At 35.0% G+C, this 24,955-nt stretch overlaps 5 protein-coding genes across 8 annotated transcripts; 4 read left to right on the top strand and 1 right to left on the bottom strand.

The window, feature by feature from the left end:
- Positions 1-6,702: 6,702 nt before the first annotated feature.
- Positions 6,703-10,117, top strand: LOC127262358 (uncharacterized). Of its 4 annotated transcripts, none has more exons than XM_051291010.1 (7): positions 6,703-7,353; positions 7,760-7,900; positions 7,990-8,103; positions 8,193-8,366; positions 8,494-8,609; positions 8,816-8,957; positions 9,876-10,117. In XM_051291010.1, exons 1-6 carry the CDS (start codon positions 6,718-6,720, stop codon positions 8,919-8,921), a joined length of 1,287 nt encoding a protein of 428 aa, XP_051146967.1. In that variant the 5' UTR covers positions 6,703-6,717; the 3' UTR covers positions 8,922-8,957; positions 9,876-10,117. The 4 variants fall into 4 exon arrangements, with proteins under 4 accessions (XP_051146967.1, XP_051146966.1, XP_051146965.1 ...); XM_051291009.1 differs by lacking the exon at positions 9,876-10,117 and adding an exon at positions 9,372-9,784; XM_051291008.1 differs by lacking the exon at positions 9,876-10,117 and adding an exon at positions 9,369-9,784.
- On the top strand, positions 9,362-10,423 carry LOC127262326 (uncharacterized). Its single transcript, XM_051290970.1, has one exon. The coding sequence runs from the start codon at positions 9,362-9,364 to the stop codon at positions 10,421-10,423; it is 1,062 nt and encodes a 353-aa protein (XP_051146927.1).
- Positions 10,424-15,137: 4,714 nt separating this feature from the next.
- On the top strand, positions 15,138-20,140 carry LOC127262557 (COP1-interacting protein 7). Its single transcript, XM_051291288.1, has 9 exons — positions 15,138-15,687; positions 15,773-15,949; positions 16,027-16,118; positions 16,266-16,294; positions 16,398-16,438; positions 16,528-16,680; positions 16,996-17,204; positions 17,333-18,978; positions 19,054-20,140. Exons 1-9 carry the CDS (start codon positions 15,623-15,625, stop codon positions 19,885-19,887), a joined length of 3,246 nt encoding a protein of 1,081 aa, XP_051147245.1. The 5' UTR covers positions 15,138-15,622; the 3' UTR covers positions 19,888-20,140.
- A 177-nt stretch (positions 20,141-20,317) lies between these two features.
- Positions 20,318-23,195, top strand: LOC127262083 (lanC-like protein GCR2). The gene is made up of 6 exons (XM_051290593.1): positions 20,318-20,544; positions 20,672-20,850; positions 21,233-21,344; positions 21,447-21,563; positions 21,637-21,948; positions 22,498-23,195. The coding sequence occupies exons 1-6, from the start codon at positions 20,371-20,373 to the stop codon at positions 22,834-22,836; spliced, it is 1,233 nt and encodes a 410-aa protein (XP_051146550.1). The 5' UTR covers positions 20,318-20,370; the 3' UTR covers positions 22,837-23,195.
- Positions 23,013-24,939, bottom strand: LOC127262084 (protochlorophyllide reductase-like). The gene is made up of 5 exons (XM_051290595.1): positions 24,738-24,939; positions 24,550-24,630; positions 23,932-24,463; positions 23,488-23,846; positions 23,013-23,373 (listed from the first exon to the last, which is right to left on the bottom strand). Exons 1-5 carry the CDS (start codon positions 24,789-24,791, stop codon positions 23,215-23,217), a joined length of 1,185 nt encoding a protein of 394 aa, XP_051146552.1. The 5' UTR covers positions 24,792-24,939; the 3' UTR covers positions 23,013-23,214.
- Between the last annotated feature and the right edge of the window lie 16 nt (positions 24,940-24,955).

The raw sequence follows: 24,955 nt of genomic DNA, 5'->3' as shown, positions 1-24,955 counted from the left end.
CTCGGCCACCCCATTGAATTGGGGTGCCATGGGGACTGTTTTAATCATTTTAATACTATTTTGCACACAAAAGTTATCAAACCAGGTGTTACAAAAGTTTAAACTATTTTCAGTTTGAAGACATTTCATTTTTCTGCCCGTTTCAGTTTCAACTTGAATTTTCCAATTCTTAAAAAACCCAAAAACTTCAGATTTATTTTTCATTAAGAAAACCCAAGTTTTTCTTGAAAAATCATCAACAATGGTTAAAAAATATCTAGAACCACCAAAAGTGGACTCACAAGAGGGACCCCACAAATCACAATATATATATTCCAAGATATATTTAGAGCATTCACGTTTTTCAACATGGGGTAAGGAAAAATGGACTTTAGTTTGTTTATTATCAACACAATTTTCACAATATTGCACAGCTGAAAACATATCATTGCCAAAATATCCAGATTTTTGCAATATTTCTAAACCTCTATTGCTTAAATGACCTAACCTTTTATGCCACAAAAACATTTTATTTTCAGAAATAGAATTAATGGAACAAGCAGGCATAATCATAGGATCAGCTTGGGTCACATAGAAATTATTTTTCCTTTCGGCTTTAAAAACAACTAAAGATCCTTTTATAACTTTCATAAAATCAGGCCCCCATTTACCCTCAAGACCTAATTCGGCTAAGAATGCACAAGACAACATATTACTTGACAATTCTGGAACATGCCTCACATTATTTAATTTCAATACAAAACCAGAATTAAATTTCAAATTTATGCTACCAATTCCAAGCACATTGCACACATGATTATTAGCCATAACAACAGTGCAATTTTCTAACATTTTGTATTCACAGAAAATTGATCTTAATGGAGTCATGTGATAAGAACAAGCCGAATCAATCAACCATTCATTTTCTAACATAGGTAAACAATTAGACCTAACAGCAAATATATCCCCTAACTTTCCCTCAAGAACTGTCATATTGGCTAACACACTTACTTGCTAAATCAGCTTCGGAAAACAGTTTGTTTTGAAAGATTTTTGGAAAAACAGTTTGTTTAAAAAACAAACACAATCAAACCAAAAGCAAACAACCACAGAAAATTGCACACAATAGGCAAGGGATTTAGAATTTACCCTCGAAGCACAGCAACAATTTTTCCTACAAAAAACAACAAGGGAAAATACAGAAAACCTATTTCTCTTTCGAGATAAGGGATTAGCCAATGGGAAAAACAGACCACTTAATATACTCACGGGATATAAAGCACAAGAAAGAATGGTACAAGTACAAAGAGAAAATACAGCAACTCAACTTAACTGATTTTAATAAAAAACAGTTTTGATTTTAACAATTCTCAATCAAACCAGCTATGATTTTCTCAAATTTAACCAAAACAGTGGCGGTTCCAAACAATTTCAAAACCAAGAACAATGGTTGTTTTACAATTCTTAAAAGATTTTAACAAACTTTCAAAATAATTGAAAAATCTTTTAAATCTAAAACCGACCAAAGGCAATACAATCAGAAATAAGGCAAAGCATCAATTGTTCAACAATCTATTTTCACAACCAAGGCTTCACCAAAATAGATTTGACAATTAGGCAAGTAACACACAAATCAGTTACTGCACAACCCAAAAAGAGATAGCAAACAACACAAGTAGAACACAAAACAGTTACTACTTCAAAAATAGAGGGATAAGCTATTCGTTACCCACTCCTAGCTCCGCAACAGTTGTTTGACTGTCTATTAGAATCTTTTCCGATGTCAACCTGTTACACCTTTTAAACTGCGCACTCAATACACAAATTAGTATAGTTTGGATGGCACAATACAGGACTATACTAACCAACAGCCTAATCAACCAAGAATGTCACAGGTAAGACAGACTTCTACAAGAAACACAATTTTCGGTTTCACTTTAAGGCCAATGTGATCACAATTATAGTATTCAAGTTCCAAACACTCAAAGTAACAATCGCACAATTCTCAGATTGTATTTCAAAACTACAGGATTGAACAATTGAAACATCAACCCACTATAATCAATGAATTTGTACAAAACAGATCACAACATATCAAACAGCGCAAGTAACAGTCTTGTTAACACCAATCCAGTTCAAGATTTCGAAAAACAGTGGACTATTGTCAATTTTTCGACAAAACTAGAGAACATAATCAACTCAGATTCAATCCTTTCAACATAACAGAGAACAACTCGCGTTTTCAAGATTTGGGAAAAATACAGTTTCAATCCTTAAAAAAAAAAAAAAAAACAGTTTATAAGGACTTGACTCAAGTTTTCACAAAAAATAGAAAACAAACCACGGTTTCAAGTTTTATCCAAAACAAAAACAAACCGAGATTTCTCAATTTCGAAAGAAACAGTGAGTTAGCCACCTAAAAGCTCTGATACCACTTGTTACTACTAATCCAAGATCCAATAGGCTATATTCTCTCGAAATCAAATTAACATCGAAGAAAACTTAAAGAAAACTTTGATTTATTACGGAAGCAACAGTTCAAACTCAGTTTACCCTAATATCAAACCAACCGACATCAATCACACATCCAAGACCCAACTACAAACGACACGCCACGGAAACGCAACAAACACACAAACCCGAACCCTTATCTACGGAAACACAATCGATTTCAAGCCTATCACACCGCGAACAGCATATACATCGCGAGACACACATAAAGGCACAAATCGATTAAACCAAACCGTAGAAACACCGAGGGAAGAGGCGCGCATCAACGGGGAAGAGGAACTCCCAACTCGCCGGACAGATTCACCGGAGAAGGCAGACGCGATGACGAAGGAATCGCCTAGGGCATGAGAGAAGAATCGCGAGAAGGTTCTGTTATGTATCGTATGTTCTGGAATGAAGTGTGAACCGGTTCAATGGATCAGCCTATATATATAGGACAGAACAGACCAGCGGTCCAGACCGGTTCAAACCGGTCCAGCCCGGATCAAAGCCAGGCAGCTTGCGAACCGACGAGTTTCTCAAAAGATTGGGTCGGGTAGTGGGTTGCCGGGTCCGGGCTTCAATTTGGGCGGGTTGGTTGTGTGCATTCTAGGCCTCAATTATCACGGGCCAAAATATATAACAATATTTAAACTGTAATTATTATATCAATTTTTATTATTATTTTATTCTATCTCATACATAAAATAAATAATCATTTAAATCATTATAAAATAATATAATTTTATCCTTAAAAATAAAAACACTCTTAGACCGACAAAAACTATATTGAAATTTAAGAAATTTATAATATAATTTAATAATTCAAGATTATATTAATATTTCTAATATTATATATATATATATATGTATATTTTTAGGATAGATATTTATGAAGAGCATGTTAGAACATGATCGAGTGTCATCATCACACCAACAACACAATATATTTATAAATCTAATTTGATTTTTTAAGTAATTAATGCCATAAAAAGTGGAATGCCATAAATAAATGACACGTTTCAGCTTGTCTAAAATCATCTTTCGATTATCCTTCCATGCAAATCAATCTTCAATTGCTTTTCACATGGTTCTTCTAGGGTCTTTATTATTATTATTATTATTATTATTTTGTTTTAAATTAAAAACATTGTTATTCAATTTTTATATGTTAAAATATATTTAGAAGCAATATATTATATTTATAATAGTTATTTTATTTAAGAGATTTATAAGATTCTTGTCTTATTTAGATGATTTGTATTTCATTATAAATATGTACGTATTTATATAATTGAAATAGAGAATTTTAATTTCATATTCTAACAGCATAATTTTTAATAAAAATATATTGTTTTATAATAAAATAATATCTTTAAATATAATTAAATAGTAGTATAATCATATCCTTCAAAAGACAATTATTTTAAAAATTAATGCGCCAGACAGTTTATATTAAGACTCAAGAACTTATAATATACCAACCCTGGTATTGATTGATATAATTGGACCGATTTGGATTTGGGCTAGCCCAACTATTGAAGGTTATTTAAATATGTTCTTGCACTTTTTTTTTTTTTTTTTTTTAAAATAATATGGGAATTCGTCGTCGCTATCCGAAATTGCGCATTGGATAAGCCTCGACAGCCGAATCTAATATCCTACAAACTAAGCTCGACAGACAAGTCACGTTAGGTAAACCTGTGTGACAGATGGACTTGGAGACTTGGAGTTTGAACCCATATATTTCAACTCAATGTATTTTATTATTATTATTATTATTATTATTATTATTATTATTATTATTATTATTATTTCGTCATTCCTATTTAAAATATTTATTTTTAATTATAGTAAAATTAATTATATATAAATATTAAAACAATTAATTTTATAAAAAATATTCATTTTATTTGTATTTTTAAGTACAAAAATATTAAAATTATTTTACACATTTTTGTTAATAAATAAAATATTACTACATTTTTTAATTCACAAAAAAAAATAAATGTATATTTTCTATTGAAACGAAGAAAGTAATAATAAATATTTAAATTTAATATTTTTTTTTGAAAAAATTTTAATGCAGTATTTTAAATGCAGTATACTCCCTCTATTCCACTTATCATGTTCACATTGTCGTTTATGTCCGTCTCACATCTCATGTCATTTTTCTTTTTCGGAAAATGATTATATACTTTAATTTCATTTTAAATTTTCTAATTTAATTTTTTTTAATTTTAATTAAATTAATTAGTTATCTTAACCTTAATTTATAATTATTTATATTATAAAATAATTATTTTCTCTAATACATTTTTAATTATCTATTAATTATACCCCTAATAAATTCTCGTGTCTACAGTAACGCGGACAAAATATCCGAGACGGATTGAGTATTATTTTTTAAGTCATATCAAAATATTATTTACACAAAAACTTAAATCAATATTCGTTACAAATTTATTTCAAATAATAAGTAAATAAACAAGGTTTTGGGTATGCTCTAACTTAAGTTGAAGTATACATTTACAAAAACAAAATAGCCTTTTAAGTAACACTTTATACCTACAACAAATATAATATTGGCATGTAATTTCTATTCATCTGTTCGTTAACATAAGAAAAATTTTATATAATAAATAAGATATAAAAATTATATAGTGTACTTTTTATAACACACATTATTATAGGTATTTTTTTTTTTAAAAAAAAAGTAATTAATTATTATTATTTAAGTTACACAATTTTTAATAAAATATATATTTCTTCTTATAAAAGAACACATAGAAATATTAATTAAAATAAAATTTATTTATTAAACCCTCAAAATATACTTTACCTAAATAATAACACACTTGTTGAATCTTCATGGAATCTTATCCTTTTTGTCTTAAGGAAACCTTCAAATCACAGAGCATTCAAGATCATGCATACTTACATACATACAAACAAACCATTTTTTGGACTTTTATGAATAATTCCAACACTTGGTGGCATTTTTTCACGCCTCAAATATTAATTAAGCCAACTCGACTATAGCAGTTTCAAGACATGGCCGGTCCTGATTTTCGAAAGGTCCGAAATGGACCAAAATGAAAAATTCTTCAATATATATGAATGACATTTTTTTTTATAATAAAATATTAATAATTGAATAAAATATTTCTTATGTTGATATTTTTAAACGCAAAAATATTAATCTATCTCGTACCATCCAATTAAATTCTTTTAATATTTGATAAATTTCAAATAAATTATATATATATATGTATGTGTTTTTTCTTATCTTTGATCTTTCTCTTGCGACTCTTGTCCACCTTACATACCCTCTTCTACTTATTATTATTATTATTATTAAATTTGTGGTCACTAAATATTTCCACGCTCATCAAGAATCTACAATAGGTTACTTAAGAATCTCTAGAATTTGCTTTTTTCTTTTTTTTTTTTAATTGATAAGAAATATAAATAATACTCTCTCCGCTCCACATATCATATCCACTTTGTCGTTTCTGTCTGTCCTACATGTCACTTTTATTTTTTGAAAAATAATTACACATTTTAATCTCATGTTAAGTTTTTTAATTTTATTTTTATAAAAAAATGATTACACACTGTATGGATGGAGGTAGTACTATTTAACATTCTAATAAAAATGTGTCTTCCACCAATTTCAAGATTATATTTATAAATGAGTTTTTTGGGTATATTAAGTGATTTTTTTTATTATTAATTTTATAGAATCACAATCAACTGCAAACCAGGCCACGGTCACAAGTACAATCCTTGCACGGACTGAATTCGTACGTATTTATTTTTGAATTTTTTTCAAAAGTCTCATAATAATAAAATTCATTTGAAACTGTGTGAAATTTTCACAACAACTTTCAATATTCACCCAACAATTATTTTTTAATAACTTTTTATAATATTCTATTTTATTTTTATTTTTATCAATCTTTTTTTTTTTTATAACTATTATAGATAAACAATACTAAAATAAAAAAATTGTCTACGTAAAATAGACCCTCTATAATTTAAATAAAAATTTAAAAAATGAGATATAAATCAAACATAAACGGAATAATTTAACTAAAATTGATTGAAAAGAAGAGGATGTGAACACTCTAGATTATCCGCCGCCTTATATTACAACGCAATCCACAAGTTTATCCTGTCCGCGTAAACACAGGTTTTACCAGAGTGTCTACGTAGAGTGCCACGTCATACGTGGGCCCACAAATAATGGAGAATAGACCATGCTCCGAGACCACCTACTCTTTCCCATGGGCCAATCAAAACCGCCTGTCATCTAAAACTGCTACTCTCACCGCCCGTCACCCAAACCTACTTTTGCCCCTCAGAAATAAATTCAACGTAACCAGAGGAAACAGAGAGGGTGGGTTCCGATCGCCGGCGCCACCATCCATGGCGGCCATCTCTCTTCAATCTCTCCTTTCCCTCTCCAAGCCCAGGCCCAGCATCCCCCACCCTTTCCTCGCCCCCACCGCCCGAATCTTCTCGAAAACTAACCACAGACAGTTTCATCTCACCGGCGCAGTTGCGGACGGGCATGACGTCATCCCTGTGCAGAGCGACGATAGAGTGGACCATCCGGACGGTGTCGTTTTGATGGAAATGGAATCTGATGCGACGGAGGTGGAGCCGGCGGTGGGAGGCTTTGGGGCCGAGGCATCTGGGATGCTGTCGTTTGAAGGCGCCGCTGGGTTCTCCTCCGCTGCTGCTTCCGCCGTAGACGAAGAGAGTCGCCGGCCGGAAATCGAGAGGCTCGTCGATCGGACAATCAATGCTGCAATTGCACTGGCGGCTGGCTCTTTCGCAATAACGAAGCTCCTCACAATTGATCAGGATTATTGGCATGTGAGTTTTATTGTATATACTGTTCTTGTTGCTTGGCTAAAATATTTGGGGATTTTCGATTCTAGGTTAAAATGGTTGAATCTGATTTCGGGATTTATTCTCTGGATTCAGTTTCAATTGAATGATCTAAATCCTATTGTCTCTATAACTGAACATTTTTGGAGATTTTGGGTTGACTTGTTTAAATTTGAATCTAATTTTTGCATGTACGAGGACAATGTTTCGATTTCTTGATTGTGAAAGTTAGTCTTAGCAATGTTAATTGAATAAAGGAAAACTAATTAGCATGTGAATTACGAACATTTTCTATCCTTAGTCGAATTATACAGAAATTTGGCCTATCAATGATGAACCTGAATATCAAAAATGAGTTTTTAAGTTAAGAACATATGCTTAAAAAATGTAGGGATGGACGTTGTACGAAATATTAAGATACGCCCCGCAGCACAATTGGAGTGCATACGAGGAAGCTCTGAAAACGAATCCGGTCTTGGCGAAAATGGTAATAAGTGGGGTAGTTTATTCCCTCGGGGATTGGATAGCACAGGTAATGATTGATATCCTACTTTGCAACCAATGTTTCGATCGAATATGGCCTAATGTTAGTTGTCGATGTCTCTGTCTCATAATTTGCAGTGCTATGAGGGTAAGCCTCTGTTTGAGTTTGATCGTGCTCGTATGGCTCGATCAGGGCTGGTCGGCTTTATGTTGCACGGATCTCTTTCTCATTATTACTACCAGTTCTGCGAGGTATTATTGCAGTTAAATGTCTTAATCTTTTTCTATTTTGGTTGTCTAAAATCTGATCCCGGAAAATCTTGTCTATGCTTCGCACTTAGGCTTTATTCCCTTTCCACGATTGGTGGGTGGTTCCTGTTAAAGTAGCCTTCGATCAGACAGCCTGGTCGGCAGTTTGGAACAGCATTTACTACACCCTTCTAGGATTCTTGCGACTTGAATCACCTGCCACGGTGTTTGGCGAGTTGAAGGCAACCTTTTGGCCCATGTTAACTGTAAGAACTCAAACTCTTGTTCGATTCATGTCTAGAATCAGTTGAATGTTAGATTTATAACTTTATTAACAGATTTACGATAGAGTACGTGCCTGTAAATAAAGTCTTCCTCACTAATTGTTTTCAGGCAGGATGGAAGCTATGGCCCTTTGCTCATTTGATAACATACGGCGTAATCCCAGTCGAGCAAAGGCTTCTTTGGGTCGATTGTGTGGAACTCATATGGGTCACGATCCTGTCAACGTATGTCTTAAATCCCTATATAGTTACTATTACTTTCGCCCGGACATTGCTACTTATTACACATAATGTCGTGAAACAACAATTTTGTTTGGTTTGATGTATTAGTGTTTTTTCTCGAAAACTTTTCTTCAACTATTTCTAGCCAAACACTACATAGCGCGAACTTTGTCTGAATCAGTACATTGAGAATTCTTGTTTGTTGGCAGTTACTCCAACGAGAAATCTGAAGCCCGGATAGCTGAAACTCCGGTGGAGGCGAGCGCCACTTGTTCGACGCCTACATTACCGGAGGAGATGATCAATCAGCAATGACTGATTATTGTTTGCAGGATTCGGACATCATTCCTGGTAAAGTGATCCTTAATATGTCTATATGTGTTATGTGTATTGTATTGTGTATGTGAATGTATCATTGAGGTAGCCCTGTGTAAATTTTATTTTATTCCTTTACATTTTTCTTATTCCATGTCTACACGTGGCCAAAAAAATCGAATCAAATAGATTTAAATATTATTTTTTTCGTCTCAATTCAATCAATATAGTAACAGTATTTTATATACAAATATTAAAATATTTATATTTTAGCAAAAAAATCAAACAAATAACAAAAATATGATTATTTTATTTTTACTTTAATAGAATTCAAATTTGAATTTAATTAGTGTTTATCGAAATTTAGTGATATAAATATTGAATGATTATAACCCTAATTTACTATTTTTTCTCATCTCAAACATTCTCTGTTCATGGCGATGGCAGCAGCGAAGAACATTATAGATGAAAATCGTGCATCATGTGAAGTTGTCTCTGCCGATGTTCTAGAACTCATTCTCTTCCGACTACCCGTCAAATCTCTCCTCCGACTAAAATCTGTCTCCGAGTCATGGAACCACACCATCTCTAATCGAGACTTCGCCATTGCACATCTTCGTCGATCCAAGAATTCATTGTTTCCCTCTCGAAAGAAGTTTCTTTTCTGGGACTTCTCTAACCTTTTGGAGTTGAAAAACAATGAATTGAAGCCATTCTGGGATCACAAAATAAATGGTTACATTGTGTGGCAATGTTGCGACGGCCTACTACTCTTATCTAATTATGATTCCAGTGGAAACATGTTTGTCGCCCTCTGGAATCAATCGGCCAAAACGTATACAAATTTAGGGTTTCCTTTTCCATCTCCCGAGTATATATTCACATGCGGCATCAATTTCGATTCCTTATCGAAAGATTATAAAATACTAGTCACTGATTTGGAAACATATGCAGTGTTTAGCAACAAAAGCGGGCGTTGGAGTGAGTTGAAAGAAGTGAAAATAACCATTGGAGAGGACATTAAAAGCTTCCCTTTGGATGGTCATATCTGTTGGATTTCTCAAGTTGAAGAAGAACATAGTTATACTATTGAAATACTTCTCTTTGACTTCAAGCACGACAAGTTCTGTAAATTTTTTTACGATATAGGGCGATTGATATTCGACTGTAGACTAGTTCATTCTCCACCTGGTCAATTTTGCATGATACTTGCCGATAATTTTGACAAGGCCCGTGTAGTGTGGAAAAAAGCCGGCGGCGAATGGATGGAGTTCAACGACGTGCCGGTTCCGGTGATGGAGTGTCATTCGGAAATGCACTTGACTGAAGATAAAGAGCTTATATTCACCTGTGATTGTTACGGCCCCCCTTATATTTTCACGATCTATAATTTGATTGAAAAAGAGAGTAGAGAAATTTCGAGGCCAGATGGTACATTTGGTCCATGCCATTTGTTCATATATGTAGATAATCTCTTCTTTAGTGGTAGCACAAGTATCTAACTTTCAATCTGAATTATTATTATTTTTTATTTATTTATTTTTTAAATTTACAATTTGTTTCATTTTAGGCACGATCATTATTGTTGTTTATATTGTGGTTGTTTTATATTGTTGGATCAAATTTAAATAGAGTGGGGCCAGATTTGATTAATTAATATCTTAAACAAAGATTTGGAACTATAATGGTCGTTTCGATTTTTTTGTTATATATATTTTTTTCAAATTTATCTGAATTTTTATTTTTTTTTTTGTTTTTTTTAAAAGAGGACAAAAATATGCTCGGCATTTATTAAATTGAAAAAAAATAATAAAAAGAAATAGTTAAACCGTATAAGATGTAGGAGAGGGAAGAAGGATTGCATAGGAAAGAAGCTATTTTTGGACTAAATTTATTAGTTACTCTTTCCGTCGAATACGTAAACAAACAGTAAGATAGAATATGATAAATAATTGATTAATAAGTGATGAAGTTAAGTAGATAGAAAATTTATTAAATAATTTGATTAAAAATAAATAAATTAAAGTAATAGAAAAGTAGTGGTAAATTAATTATTATATATTAAATAGAAATAATAAAATGGTAGATAAATAAAATTAGTTATAATAGTATTATTTTATATTTTAATCAAGTATATTTATCATTTTTTAGGTATTTCAATAATTTATTATTAGTTATATTAAGAAAATATAATTTTATATATAAAAATTTTGATCGACCGACAAATATGCATGATAAAATGTCTAAGAATTTTTATTTTCTAATTAAAATAAGAGATTTCATATATTAATTGGAGTTATTAGAATCAGTGTACATGTAATGCATGCTTTACAATAAAAAAAAAAATAAAATAAACGTATAAATATGTTGATTTTTTCATATTAGTAAAAGTACACATATATACCAATGTGTTTGTATCTTTAAATATATATGACATTTAAAGGTTACAATAATATGTATTTAAATATCTAATATAAAATTGATTAATTTATTTATAAATTAATTTTATAAAAAATAAATGAATTATTTTGAATATATAAAAATATATTTATATATTAATAAAAAGACAATATTTTCCGCAACCAACATAAAATAATTCGATTTCAAACGTCACTATTTTTCAAAAAAAATGGATCAAATTAATATTCCAACTAAAAATAAACAAATTTAAAACAAACGAACGAACATAAACTAAACCTATCTCAAGAGGTACCGACGAAGAAAAGATTATCTATGCATCTAAACAAAAAACACGAACAATAATAGTTACGATTTGGCTTATAAACCAACCTATCATTTCTCTCGATCAAATGATGGACTATAAAAAAATTCCGCAGCAGCTCGAAATATAAGCTCTCCATCGTGGGTCAGGTACATCTTCGAACGACATATCTCCCACGGAATTTGAAAATCGTCGATCTCCATCCATTTGCCGCCGGTTTTCTTCCACACAACGCGGATCTTGTTAGTAAAAACGTCGCAAATTATCATGCAGAATTGGCCCGGTGGAGAATCGACAATACGATAATGTAAAGCATTCTTGTTTCTGAATCTTCCCCTTACACCGTAAAAGAAGTTTATAGAATTTGTCGTGTCTCGGACTATAAAAAATTATTTTGATATTATAACTATCGATTCTCCCTGTTTTGATGACTTTATTGCTCCAACAGATCATATCGCCATCCGAAGGGAAGCTCTTAAAATCAGCTCCAATGTCCGTAATCTCAACCTTCTTCGGCTCGTTCCAACTCCGGTTTTTGTTGTCAAAAACGGCGTATTTTTTCTTCGTGGCGATTAATATTTTTTAATCATTCGATAATGGATCAAAATGGATGCGACGTACGAAGAAGAAGTCACGGCGCTCAAGAGGGAACCCCAAATTTGTAACCGTTCTAGTTGAGGGATTGCAGAGAGCCAAAAAGGGCTTTCGGATGTTATAAGTCGAGGACATGAGTATTAGGCCGTCGCAGCATTGCCATGTATAGATTTCGAATGAATAGCATTTGAGTTTGAGGTCGAACAATGGTTCACTTCATCGTTCTCCGATTCTAAGAGCAGTTCCGAGAAACAAATATGTCTAGACGTGACAATGAAATGAATTCTTGGATAGATTGCGATGCATGAGGGCAAAGTCCCGAGTCGAAATGGTGTGGCTCCATGACTTGGAAATGGATTTGAATCGGAGGAGAGACTTTACCGGAAGTCGAGCTAGGATGAACCTTAGAACATTGGCTTTACAACTTCACTCGAGGCTCGATCTTCATCAATCAATGTCTCTATCCACAATTTTGTAACTTTATGATAATATATAAAAAAGTGTATCTATCTTTTTATATTTTTATAACAATTCTATTCGATACAAATTATTAAAAATAAATACACTAATTAAAATCATATCTATGGGTTTCATTCTCGCGACCAAAGAGCAAGGGAGTGTTTTATTATTGGTTTGAACATAAGTGAGCATTATACTTTTATTTATTTTATATATATATAATTTTTTTAACAGTGACTCATATAATCTTCTTGTTAAATACAAAAATATAACAATAAAAAAATAAAATTCAGATTTAGGTTCGAACTAAATTTTTATATTCTGAAAATTCTAAAGTATAGTGGATACAATGCAAAATATTTTTCTATCAAACAATAATATTTTAATATTAAATAAATTAACTTGTTTGATTCAAAAATTTGTTGGTTGAATTTAATTTGAGAGCATATCTTATAGTCACATGTACCGTTATTCATTATTTATTATTTTTTTAAAAAATTGATTACCTTCCAAAGAAAAATTTAAAAAATTATTAAATATTATTAAAAAAATTTTAAAATTAACTGAAATTATCTAATATATATTAACTTATTTGAATAATTTCAATTTTTAAAATAGTAAATTATATATTGAAATTTATATAGATTAAAATTTAAAAATTTAATATAATATTATATAAAAATATATAGAAATACGTATAAGTAAATAAATAGTTTATATATATTATATAATAAAAATATATAAAAATAAATAAATTAGTATAACTCTTGTAAAATAGTAAATGTAATGTATTGAAGGTGATTACTATAACCAATGATAAAAAAAAGTAATTTAAACTATAGTGAAAAATAAGTATTAAATTGCAAAATAAAATGTAATATTCCATATTTGTTCTATTTTTTCAATACTATTTTTCAATTGCAATTTTTCAAAACACAGCTTTCAACAATACTTTACTCGGAAAAAAAAAAAAAAAAAAAAAAGAAAAAAAGAAGTATTAATTATTATTATTATTACCATCGTAAAGGTGGTTGCAACTTGCAATTATAGTTTAGATAATCATATAAAATGGACCCAAATTAAATTAATAAAATATCCTATTGGCGTTGGGAATTTAGTCATATGTCATTACCGGCGGATTGTCACTATTTAACCACCTAATTAAGCCCATTATTCAAGAATCAAGGTTACGTACGTTTGTAGGTTTTTAATTAAATTTTTATTCTTTATAAAAATTAATTTTATATTCAAAATTTTATAGCGATAGCATTTTATATTTTGTTAAATAATTATTTTATTTTAATTTTTTTTCTTTTACTATTTAAACTTAAAATTCCAAAATTAAACTCAACCAACAAATAGAGTTAAACCACTTAGTTTAATACTTTTTTTTAATTCACAGGAAAAGATTACATTTACTTTTGTCACGAAAATTTAAGAAATATTGTATTGATGAATTTTTAGGTTAAAAGACAAATTTGTCATTTAACCTTATTTGTAATAAAATGATATTTGTATAAATAAGTATGATCGAAATGGTATTTGTAACGAATAGTAAAATAGATAATTATTAAAATAAAATATAACTTTTGTAAATTGATGTCCAAAAATAAAAAGTGTAACTTAGCATGATGAAAAAAAAATATAATAAAATAATATTCTCCATCCGTCAAAATTATGAGGCACCCAAACTAAAAAAAAAGTATCTTTAATATAAAATTAGATATGTAAAAAATAAATTGGGATATAATGAAAAGTTCAATAAGGGAGAGAGTGTGGGAGCGTTAACTTCTTTGGTGGTTTGAATTTTGAATTGGGATTTGAACAGTAAAAATTTTGAATTTGAATAGTTGTACGATGTGATATAAATAGGCGTTGATGTGATGTTTTGAATGTAAAATTGATTTTTAGTATAATATAAAAAATGAAAAATAGGTATTTGATTTGATATTTTTGGAAGAAAAAAAATTAAATAAATAGTAAAATTTTGCACAAATCTTACAAACGATGACACCCTTAAATGTATCTTCTCAAAGTGTTCGTCAAGGCAAATCTACCTATAGAAGGCTAATGAATCAGGGAGGCTCTACGATTCCTAAGGATGATTCATATTCCATCGCCGAATGTAAGCTGGCCTTCAATAAATACACTATTTTCACAACCCGATAGAATATCTAAAGACACCCGTTTATACCTTCATTAAGGTAAAATGTAAAAAAAATGATCTGACAGTGTAAGAATAAATCATTTTAGGACCATATAGTGTTTTGGGGTATACTTTAATTATTTTTACTACAAAATATTTATATATTTATTAATTATCCTCTCTTTTTCTTTTTTTTTTTTTTATATTTTTTTTCTCTCTCTCTTGATTGCTACTTGTCATCCACCGTGAGGACATGCGACCCCTCTCTCTTTGCACCTAACATTAATCTCTTATCTCCATCACCAACCCATTGATTAATTACTTCTTCTTCTTCTTCATTCCCCCTTAAGATTAATCCTCCCCACCCCTCCCATGGCTGCAGGCACTATTCTATTCTGGTTAGAACCCCATTGCCCTTCTTCTCTCCTTCCCTCTCTTGTCAGAGTGAGAGCAAGAGTGAGAGTGACAGCCAAGCCAAGCAAACCAGAGATCTTCTCACACTACACGCAGCTATGAGTGATCTGACCTGCCTCCCATTCCCATCTCCATTCCCATTTCCAAAGCAACCAACAACAATGGCTATCATTACAAATAATCTCAACTGATGAAACCCCCCTCTGATTTCTCATTTCTGATTTCTTCACGTGAGAGCATTTTTTTATATATTCATTCATCCATGGTGGTGTACTGTTCTTGGTGGGATTCGAGAATCTTGATTTATATATATATATATAGCTCGTTAGCTTTCGCTTCTATTCCATTTCTGGGCTTTTTGTAAAAATGGCTATTGATTCTCGAGCCCTCCTCGATTACGCCTTGTTTCAATTGACACCCACAAGAACCAGGTAATATTTACAATCTTTTTTTCTTTTCATCCTCGATTCTTAGATTAAATTAATTTAGGGATTTTATATTAATTTGAAATTGAAGGTGTGATCTGGTGATCTTTTGTGGGAAGAAGAGTGAGAAAATTGCATCAGGGCTGTTGGAGCCATTTCTTTCCCACCTCAAATCTGCGAAAGATGAGATTTCGAAAGGGGGCTATTCGATTACTCTCAAACCCCCTTCCGACAACTCTCCATGGTTCTCCAAAGCCACTCTCCAAAGGTACATTCGTTCGATCAATACTACATTCTGTGCTGTCGTTTTGATTTGATCTGATACCATGTTTCGTGAATGTTAAGGTTTGTGAGGTTTGTCAGCACACCAGAAGTTCTTGAAAGATTCGTCTCCATCGAGAGGGAGATTGATCAGATCGAGATTTCAAACGATCACGGTTTGTTCGTTGATTTGCCTTCAAATTTATGTACATTATTGTTGTTGTCTTGTGATTCGTTTTATATTGTAGACAAATATATATATATATATATATCTGTGTTATATTACTTTTTTTTTTTTTATGTATATTATTATCAATTAACAGGCAATGCCTCCGGCGGCAGTCACTCTAAGGTAATTCTCAAATGCTACAAATGCTGTGTTATTTAGATTTGTGTTTGATCCACAACTTCGATGGAAAGATTTAACTTTGGTGTGAACATTTTCTTACCATCAGTCGAAATCCGAATCCAACGGCGAAGCAGAGGAGAATCACAAGTAAAATCCTTTGTCGAATCGAATTTGTTTTGTTTTGATTAATGAAACTACGATTGGTTGCTGCAATAACTCTGCATTGTCGTCGACAGGATGCATCTTCAACGTGTTCTTGAATCCCGAAAAGCCATGCTCAAGAAAGAGCAAGCTATGGCCTATGCTCGCGCTTTGGTTGCCGGATTCGAGCTCGATGAATTATACGACCTCGTATCTTTCAGCGACTATTTCCAAGCTCTTCGTCTAAAGTATGAATCAATTTCTCTTAGTTTCGATCGATGATGATTTTTGAGTTCTTGTAAATCTTTTTAGGTAAAACTGGTTTGGAAAGTATGTATCATTCTCTTCGTGATTTAAAGATCGCATCAAACTCTCTTGTATTTTAGAAAAAACTACACCGAATCCATTTAAGGGATTTTGTGCAATATTTTCGAAAATACAAGCGATCTTTTTTTAGTGGATTTTGTGCAATATTTTAAAAAACACGTCACGTAATTTATAAGATGGATATAAGCAATTTTGACGTCTTTTTATTCGATTTTTTCTATGCATCGTGTTTCTAGGGAGGCTTGCATGCGATTCATCGAGCTTTGCAATAAGAAGAACAGCGATAAGATCTGGATGGACGAAGTTGCAGCAATGCAGGCGTCGTATTTGGGAGCTCCGGGAACGATACTCACCGGGGAAAGCCACGAGCTTCATCCGAACTCAATACCTAAAAGTTCGACGCCAGACTCAATCACGAGGCATGGAAGCTTAGATACTAGTGAAGGTATACGCCTAAATATCTCTGTTTCCGTTGTTAGTTACCCAAAAGTTTACAATTTCCGAATGCCGATGTTCATCATTAGATTCGTAACACTATTGCTCCATCAATGATGATGATGATGAGACGAACAGAGAATGCATCGGCGATGGAATTCAACGCGCAACAGACCGAAGGAGTCATTCCTCAAATGGCGCCATGGCCGCAGTATCCTCTTTATATGCAAAATGCTCGAGGGCAGATGTTTCCTCAGATGCCGGTTTACCCGGGATACGTCTATCCAGGCAGCATGCCTTCGAATTACCCATGGCCGGCGAATTTTCAGGATTCGGATAGGGATGTCGAAAATCGTCGAAGATACAAGAAACAGGGAAATCGCACGCGAACTCAGAGTAAGAGCGATGATGAAAGCGTAGATTCTCGTGGAGCAACCTCTCCGAGTGATTCGAGCGACGAGCAAGAGCACGAACTGAGTCTCGTTACGCGGGAGCGTGATCATGGCAAGAAGCTCGGCAGGCATTCCTCGAAAAAAGTTGTTATCCGTAACATAAATTACATAACTTCCGGGGGGAGAAACGAAGATCGCAGCTGCACTTCCGACAGCGATTCTTCCGGTGAAGACGATGGTGCTCTTAAACAGCAGGTGGAGGCTGCCGTCGGGATGCTGAAGCGACGGCAGCAACTGACTGCCGAGAGAAACAAGGGACGGGACGGGAGCAAGAAAGGTGATCGTAAATCGAAGAATGATATCGACGACGAGAAAAATTCTGTGGCTGGCGAAAGGAAAGGCGGGGACTGGGATATCTTCCAAAACCTGCTGATGCAGGACTCGGACTCAATATCGAATTCTATGGCGGACACAGCTTCGACGAATATACAAAATCATGAAGAGTACTCTGCCCGAAAGATCGTCGAAGAGGAAAATCTACCTTCCGGGAAGTTTGATAAACCGAAATATGGAAGCGATGGTTTCATCCTAACCGAAAGATTCACCGGAAATGGAGCTGAGAAAACCGGAGTTCTATTTGAAGGTGATGAAAGTTTTCGCGGTGTTAGGAGGAGCGGCGAAGACGAGGAAGCGTTGGCGATTCCACGGAGAATGGAAGGAGAATGCTACATTCAGAATGATCATTTCGGCGTCGAGTCTGCTGTTATTAAATTGTCGAAAGAGGAAGATTGGATCGTAGGAAGCAAGGCAGATGTACCGGTGAGTTCGAGCAGCCGTACGAATGAAAATATCTTTCAAGGGGATCGATCCTCCGGCAACAGTTTTCGACATGGAGAAAATGTGAGAGATGTTCTCTTGGATGATTCATTTATGGTTCAATCCCGACTCTCGGATGGAATATCGCAACATAAGACAGACATTCTTGCAGTCTCGGACATTGTTAGAGTTAACGAGCAGGAAGAGAATTCGCAAGGGAAGACCGAGCGAAGTGATTACAAAGAGCCGGAAGATCTCTACATGATGCTCGGACACAATCCCGATAATCGGAGTTGGAGTCCGGAAATTGATTACGGAAAAGATATTTCGCTTGTCGAAACTGCTGGAATTCTACAAAGGACAGAGCAAAAGGACGATGCCGGCGCTGCTGTGGTACGCGGAAGTGGTAATAAAAACAGTATAAGGAATACGAAAAAGCCGGGGCCGGATGTAGACAGAAGACAGCCAAAGGCTAAAGCTCCCGGCGGATATCTTGGAAGAAGCAAATCCGATATTCCATTGAGGAGCAAGATGTCGAACAATGGAAGCACGGCGACTCGAGGCAGAGCTGAGAAGGTATAATTTCTTTTCTCTTCATTTCTCAAACGGTTCGAAGGATTATCGAATCTAATTTTGTTTCTGTCGACTCAGGACGAGGATAAGAGGAAGAAAACAGAAGAGCTATTGTTGCAGCGACAAAGGAGAATAGCTGAACGAAGCGCGGCTAAGGGTGTCACTTCCGAAACAACGAAAAGGTCGTCGAAGGAGAGCAAGAAAAGCAGCTCTGTCTCTAAAAAAACCGAGCAGATCAAGCCTCGATCCCCTGTTAAAACGGAGCGCAGGCCTGTGATGAAGAGTTCGACGATCGATCGCCTTTCAGCTCCGCGAAAGCCAACCGAAACCAAAGTCCCGAATAGGAAACCAACATCCAAGGCGAGTTCACCGGCTGCTTCGACTCCATTGATGAAGAAGAAAAAGGGGACTCCCGAGAAGCCGGAGAAGGCTAAACATTCGCGCAACAATACTATCGACAAAAATGGTATTCAAGAAAAGGTTTGCGACGACGAATCTAAATGCGCTGAAGGAGCTCTACACAAGAATGGGACTGAAGAATTCGGAGCTGTTAAAGTATTGCACGCCGTAACGTCAGTCGAGAAGAAGGAACCGAGCATCGTATCTCCGAAAAATGCTTCGGATGACAAGAAATTCAAAGAATTTCTTGTTCCTTCCGATCATTGTGTCGAGGCTGCGCCTCCTGCAGCTGGAAACAACTTGAAATCCTCGGACATGAACACTAACGAGAAAGGTGACGAAAGAAGGAGGATATCCTTCTCGCCTCAAGTTTCGGTGATGGATGTTGCGACTACGCCTCCGGCGGAGAGTGAAGAACAGAATCATTCCAGAAGGAAGTGGAATGAAGGCGAAATCTCTCCGAAAATCCCCCGAGGCTTCCGGAGGCTTCTTATGTTCGGCCGTCGAACTTGAATATTTGCAAGGTATGCATTTGTGTTGGATCTCTTCAGTTATTACAACATGAGGTATACGAATCGATGCGTACGACGGATCGTGTTGTCCGAGCTTTCATCGATTTATCGTTGTTTCGGGATTTTTTTTTTCTGAAATTGTTGATCATTGATGGTTGATTGTTTCAAGTGTGAAGATGATAATCTGTAATATGGCTTGTCCTTCCCTTGCATAATCTGCATATGTAATGCAGTGAGGAAGTGTTTTTTTGTCCTGTGCTGTGCTTCAGTTGTAATGCAGCTGCAGTGTTTGTGTGATGTATCATTTGCAAAAATGTTATTGCAATTGATTGATGGTTAATATAAAAAAAAATAATATTTTATTTTAAAAATTAATTTTTTTGTAATGAAATAAAATATATTTATTTTTAATTTAAATAATTCAGCATCGATTGAAGTAAGCCCAAAATCGAATTTAGCTGTAGAGCTGCGTACGAAGAAGAAAATGGCTGATCGCTACTTCCACAACCAAATGCCAGACTATGTTCCCGAACCTCCATCACCGAACTCAATACCACCGCATACACCTGTCTCTGATTCACTCGCCAACCTTCTCCATCTTCCCTTTCAGACTCTATCCCAGCGCCTCAAGAATGCAGCCTTGGACCTCAAGGATGCGGTAATTCATCAATTCCACTCCTTCAAATCAATTTAGCAAGAATACAATATATTTGGAAACCACAGCGTGGATGATGATGATTATTTATTGTCTTGATTGTGACTGAAATTTACTCGACTTGTTTTAGGTTGTGAAGGAGACCTGGACTGCAACAGGAAAACGTGTGAGCGATTATACTCTGTACACTGGGGCACTGGGGACTGCTTTTTTGTTATTCAAAGCTTATCGAGTTACAGGAGACGAGAATGATCTTCAACTCTGCTCTGATATCATCAAAGCCTGTAACTCGGCATCTCGTAGCTCTGGGTATGTATTTTCAGCTTTTGCTTGTATTTCAGAATTTGTTTTGGGATGGCAATGATTGAATCTTAGATACTATGTGGTAATACATTGTTCTGGGTATGTTTGGGCATTTTGCTTTAATTGATTATACAAGACAGTATAATTGTTGTTCTTTGTTGACTAAATCTTGCAATATTTGCAGTAAGCAGTAGGACATTTAGAATGAGTAGTTTTTTGCACTTCTTTGTTGTTGAAACCTTGCAATATTTACAGTTGTGGTTCGGTTAAGAGAAGGATCATTTGATGGTCATTGTTCTTGATTTGTGTTAGTGAAGAATAAAGCCTGATAGGCAGAAAACATTTGTTATTGATACAGCATAATTACAGCTTTGTTTCAAAATTGCAGGCGCGTTACGTTCATTTGTGGACGGGCTGGCGTATGTGCACTTGGTGCTGTGGTGGCATACCACAAAGGCGATGAACAATTGTGTCGTCAATACTTGACACAATTCAAAGAGGTGATTCTACAGAATGAGTGCTTCTGTCCCTCAAGTTAAATCCTTCTTCTCCTGTTATATTCATTTGTTTATCTGTCGTTTTCTTTGCATTTTCTGATTCAGATTAAGCTTTCTGAGGATCTCCCTGATGAGCTATTGTATGGAAGAGCTGGCTTCTTATGGGCATGTTCATTCTTAAACAAGAATATTAGTGAAGACGCAATATCCTCCACCAGAATGGTACGTCTTTTTAATCTCATTCCTATTGGATTTTGGCTCATTTGATTTACTTTGAAGAAACAAATTTCTACAGAGGGCTGTTGCTGATGAGATTATGAAATCTGGTCGAAAATTGGCAAACGAAAGGTGTCCATTGATGTTTGAATGGCATGGAAAGAAATATTGGGGAGCTGCCCATGGACTGGCAGGGATTACTAATGCATTAATGGATGTGGACTTGAAGCCGGATGAGGTTGAGATTGTCAAGGGCACACTTAGGTACATGATCAAAAATCGTTTTCCTAGCGGCAATTATCTTTCCAGTGAAGGAAGTGACAGAGATCGGCTTGTGCATTGGTGCCATGGGGCTCCTGGAGTTGCTCTCACTCTGGTGAAAGCTGCCAAGGTATGTAATGTATAGCTTTATCATTATGTTACTCTAGGGATAATTGTAGTTTTTTCTCATATTATTATCCGTACATCCAATTTATTTGACTGGTTTCTAGTATCATGTAGTTCAGGCTGTGGTTCCATTGTTTTCTGATTTTAATTTAGCATTGTTTCTGAGATAAACTGTAAAATGCAACGAATTGAAAGAAGGGCTTAACTCAAAATGAAGGAAATAAAGGAATCAAGAGAGGACAAGATGGAAATTTAAAGAAAGAACTCAGTTATGTGAAGTAGAACCCAATAGTTCACAACAGATGTGAACCCTACTTTCGAATACAACTAATCTGATTGCAACACCTCAGACGAAACCCTCCTCTTAGCATCGTAAGGCTGCCGAACCTAAAATGTAGCTTCTTTGCAAAATGATTGCCACGTCAATTAAGAATTGCAAAAACTTAAAATTTGTTCATATTCGCAGCGTTGTTTTTTTACAAAATCAACGTGTTAATCGGAGAAAATGGTGAGAAAGAATAAGTCTTCAGAATTCTAGCCTATATATTTTCAGGTTTTTGGAAGTGAAGAGTTTTTGCAAGCAGCAATCGATGCAGGGGAAGTGATTTGGAATCGAGGACTGCTTAAAAGAGTGGGCATATGCCATGGCATTAGCGGTAACGCCTACGTATTTCTATCACTCTACCAGTTGACAGGTAAACCAGAGTTCTTATACAGGGCCAAAGCATTTACATGCTTCCTTTATGATCGTGCACAAACTCTCATATCCGAGGGCATTATGCATGGAGGCGATCGACCATATTCTCTTTTTGAAGGGCTTGGGGGAATGGCTTATCTGTTCCTCGACATGACCGAACCGTCTCTAGCTAAGTTTCCAGCTTACGAACTTTAATCCGCACTTGTACATGATAACATGAATAAGATAGTATGTTGTTAATCAAATCTGTTCTTGGCCATATACATATATATATGGAAAAGTATCGAATGTGTTTACTTGTGCTTTTGCATGTTTTCGGTATTTTAGAATTGACTTGTTTGGAGTTGAAAACAATAGTTGGATGCAACATGTGAGAAAAATATGTTTAAAATACAAGTGAACATCGAAATAGCTTAGCCTGCGTCAACGTACAAGGGGGATTGAGCGATATTATTATGGTTCTCAAGAAAATGTCACAACATCTTTGTTTTCTTTTTAGAGTTTTTGAAGTTCTCGTTAGTTTCTACAGAGTAGCTCCTCGATCCAAAATCTCTTTCCGGTAAAGCAAGAGCTTCACTCACTCAAGCCAACAAGTTTCTCGCTGATTTCCCACACTTTCCGAGCTTTATCAGCATCACTAGCTTCTTGCGATAGCTGGTTCTCGAAAGAAGCCGAGTCCTTGTTCCAGCTCCAGTACACACCCGACTTCGTCAAGCTTGGATCGCCCACAACCTGCAACCAGAAAGGAATATCATCAGGTAATGTTATGTTATTAAATAATCCCAATCCTATGTTAAAAATGTGTTGATTTCTTTCAGGTATCACAACCCGATCCAATCCAATTACCTGTGCAAGCCTTTTCCCGGCGTCTTCCTCGGACACAAAGCCCTTAGTGATGTACTTCTGAAATGGAGGGAAAAGGATCCTGAACAAGGGAATGTGCTCTCGAAACAATCCTGTCGTCGCAATGCAACCTGGATAAAGGGAAGCAAATGTAATTCCAGTATCCTCATGATACCGTCGATGAAATTCCTGCATTGTCAGCATGTTGCAGACTTTGCTATCCTTGTACGCCTTGGCGCCGTCGAAGCTTCCTCCGTCGATCATGGCTGAGGTATTCAGCCCATTCAGCCCCCCCTGGAGACCCCTCAAGTCCCCAAGATTGGCCTTTGGAGGTACATTTCCAGCCAATGTATTTGTATTCCCTGAAATACATTTTTACATAAATGTAAGTATTCGAAAATCTGATTTAACACAATTGTGAGCTCAGATTCGACAATTCCACCAGACCTGTAATCGAGCCGACGATGATAAGTCTCTTGGAAGGATAATCAGACTCTTTCATCTCGTCAAGGAGCAATCTTGAAAGTAGGAAGTGGCCCAAATGGTTGGTCCCGACGCTGAGCTCGAACCCATCGGCGGTGAACGAGGGCTCTTTGGCAGTTGGCTGGTAAACTGCAGCATTGCAAACCAGGACATCGAGAGGCCGGCCGGAGCGCTTGAAGTTATCGACGAATTGGCGGACACTGTCGAGAGAAGCAAGGTCTAGATGCATAATGGTGTAGTTTTCCTTCGCCATTCCAGCTGATTTTGCTGCCTTCTCAGTCTTGAGGAAGTCCCTGCACGCCATGATCACGTGCCATTTGCCACTTTCAGCCAAAGCTTTTGCAGCAGCCAGGCCAAGGCCGGAGGAGGCTCCGGTGACAATCACATTGCCTTTCCTCAGAGTTTTCTTGCTCTGGGGAGTGGCCGGAGTAACCGCCGGAGTGGTGGCCACTGCCTGAACTCGGACAATCGACAGCTTCCTCGAGGTAAAGTCTCTCTGTAGGAAATAGAATTAGAAATCAATTTTTAATTCTTGATTCATAAATTATGGAATGAAATGTTGATGAAGTTATGCTAATGTACCTTGACATGGTCAGGTTTGATTTGGTCTGCAAGTGAAACTCCGAAAAGGGTGGAATCCCTCAAAGATACACTCGATTTTCCCTGTAAGTAAAGAAGAAAAGCTCATTTCACTTTGTGGAATTGAATTTTTAATCATCAATCACAGACAGATATACATACATATTATATATATATGTACATTTACATACCTCTTTGTGAAGCGAGAAGGCTGAGGGGAGAAGAGCAGCAGCCTGAAGAGCCATTTGTGAGTAAGTTTAAGACTCCCAAATTTGGTAGGCACTAATAAATAGGAGTAGATTTTTTATTTTGGCACAAATCTTTGCAGCAGAGGATACTTTGTTTGACAGTGGTGTTTGCAGATAGATAGTGTGTCGTACTGTCATTCATATATACACACACAGAACAC

This window comes from Andrographis paniculata, unplaced genomic scaffold (genome assembly GCF_009805555.1).
Source record: "Andrographis paniculata isolate CXL003 unplaced genomic scaffold, ASM980555v1 Contig65END, whole genome shotgun sequence".
Taxonomy (NCBI): Eukaryota; Viridiplantae; Streptophyta; class Magnoliopsida; order Lamiales; family Acanthaceae; genus Andrographis; species Andrographis paniculata.
The sequence above is the reverse complement of the archived record's forward strand: the minus strand, read 5'-3'. Positions and strand labels throughout refer to the sequence as shown.

Bases quoted from the DNA above. Each gene is read 5' to 3' on its own strand.
- LOC127262358 (XM_051291010.1), top strand. From the start codon at position 6,718: ATGGAGAATAGACCATGCTCCGAGACCACCTACTCTTTCCCATGGGCC. The intron at 7,901-7,989 runs GTAATGATTGAT...CATAATTTGCAG, and splicing joins TCGGGGATTGGATAGCACAG to TGCTATGAGGGTAAGCCTCT. The intron at 8,610-8,815 runs GTATGTCTTAAA...GTTTGTTGGCAG, and splicing joins TGGGTCACGATCCTGTCAAC to TTACTCCAACGAGAAATCTG.
- LOC127262326 (XM_051290970.1), top strand. From the start codon at position 9,362: ATGGCAGCAGCGAAGAACATTATAGATGAAAATCGTGCATCATGTGAA.
- LOC127262557 (XM_051291288.1), top strand. From the start codon at position 15,623: ATGGCTATTGATTCTCGAGCCCTCCTCGATTACGCCTTGTTTCAATTG. The intron at 15,950-16,026 runs GTACATTCGTTC...GTGAATGTTAAG, and splicing joins TCCAAAGCCACTCTCCAAAG to GTTTGTGAGGTTTGTCAGCA. The intron at 16,681-16,995 runs GTATGAATCAAT...TCGTGTTTCTAG, and splicing joins TTCCAAGCTCTTCGTCTAAA to GGAGGCTTGCATGCGATTCA.
- LOC127262083 (XM_051290593.1), top strand. From the start codon at position 20,371: ATGGCTGATCGCTACTTCCACAACCAAATGCCAGACTATGTTCCCGAA. The intron at 20,545-20,671 runs GTAATTCATCAA...GACTTGTTTTAG, and splicing joins CCTTGGACCTCAAGGATGCG to GTTGTGAAGGAGACCTGGAC. The intron at 21,949-22,497 runs GTATGTAATGTA...ATATATTTTCAG, and splicing joins CTCTGGTGAAAGCTGCCAAG to GTTTTTGGAAGTGAAGAGTT.
- LOC127262084 (XM_051290595.1), bottom strand. From the start codon at position 24,791: ATGGCTCTTCAGGCTGCTGCTCTTCTCCCCTCAGCCTTCTCGCTTCAC. The intron at 23,847-23,931 runs GTCTGGTGGAAT...AATGTATTTCAG, and splicing joins CATCGTCGGCTCGATTACAG to GGAATACAAATACATTGGCT. The intron at 23,374-23,487 runs GTAATTGGATTG...TTCTGGTTGCAG, and splicing joins CCGGGAAAAGGCTTGCACAG to GTTGTGGGCGATCCAAGCTT.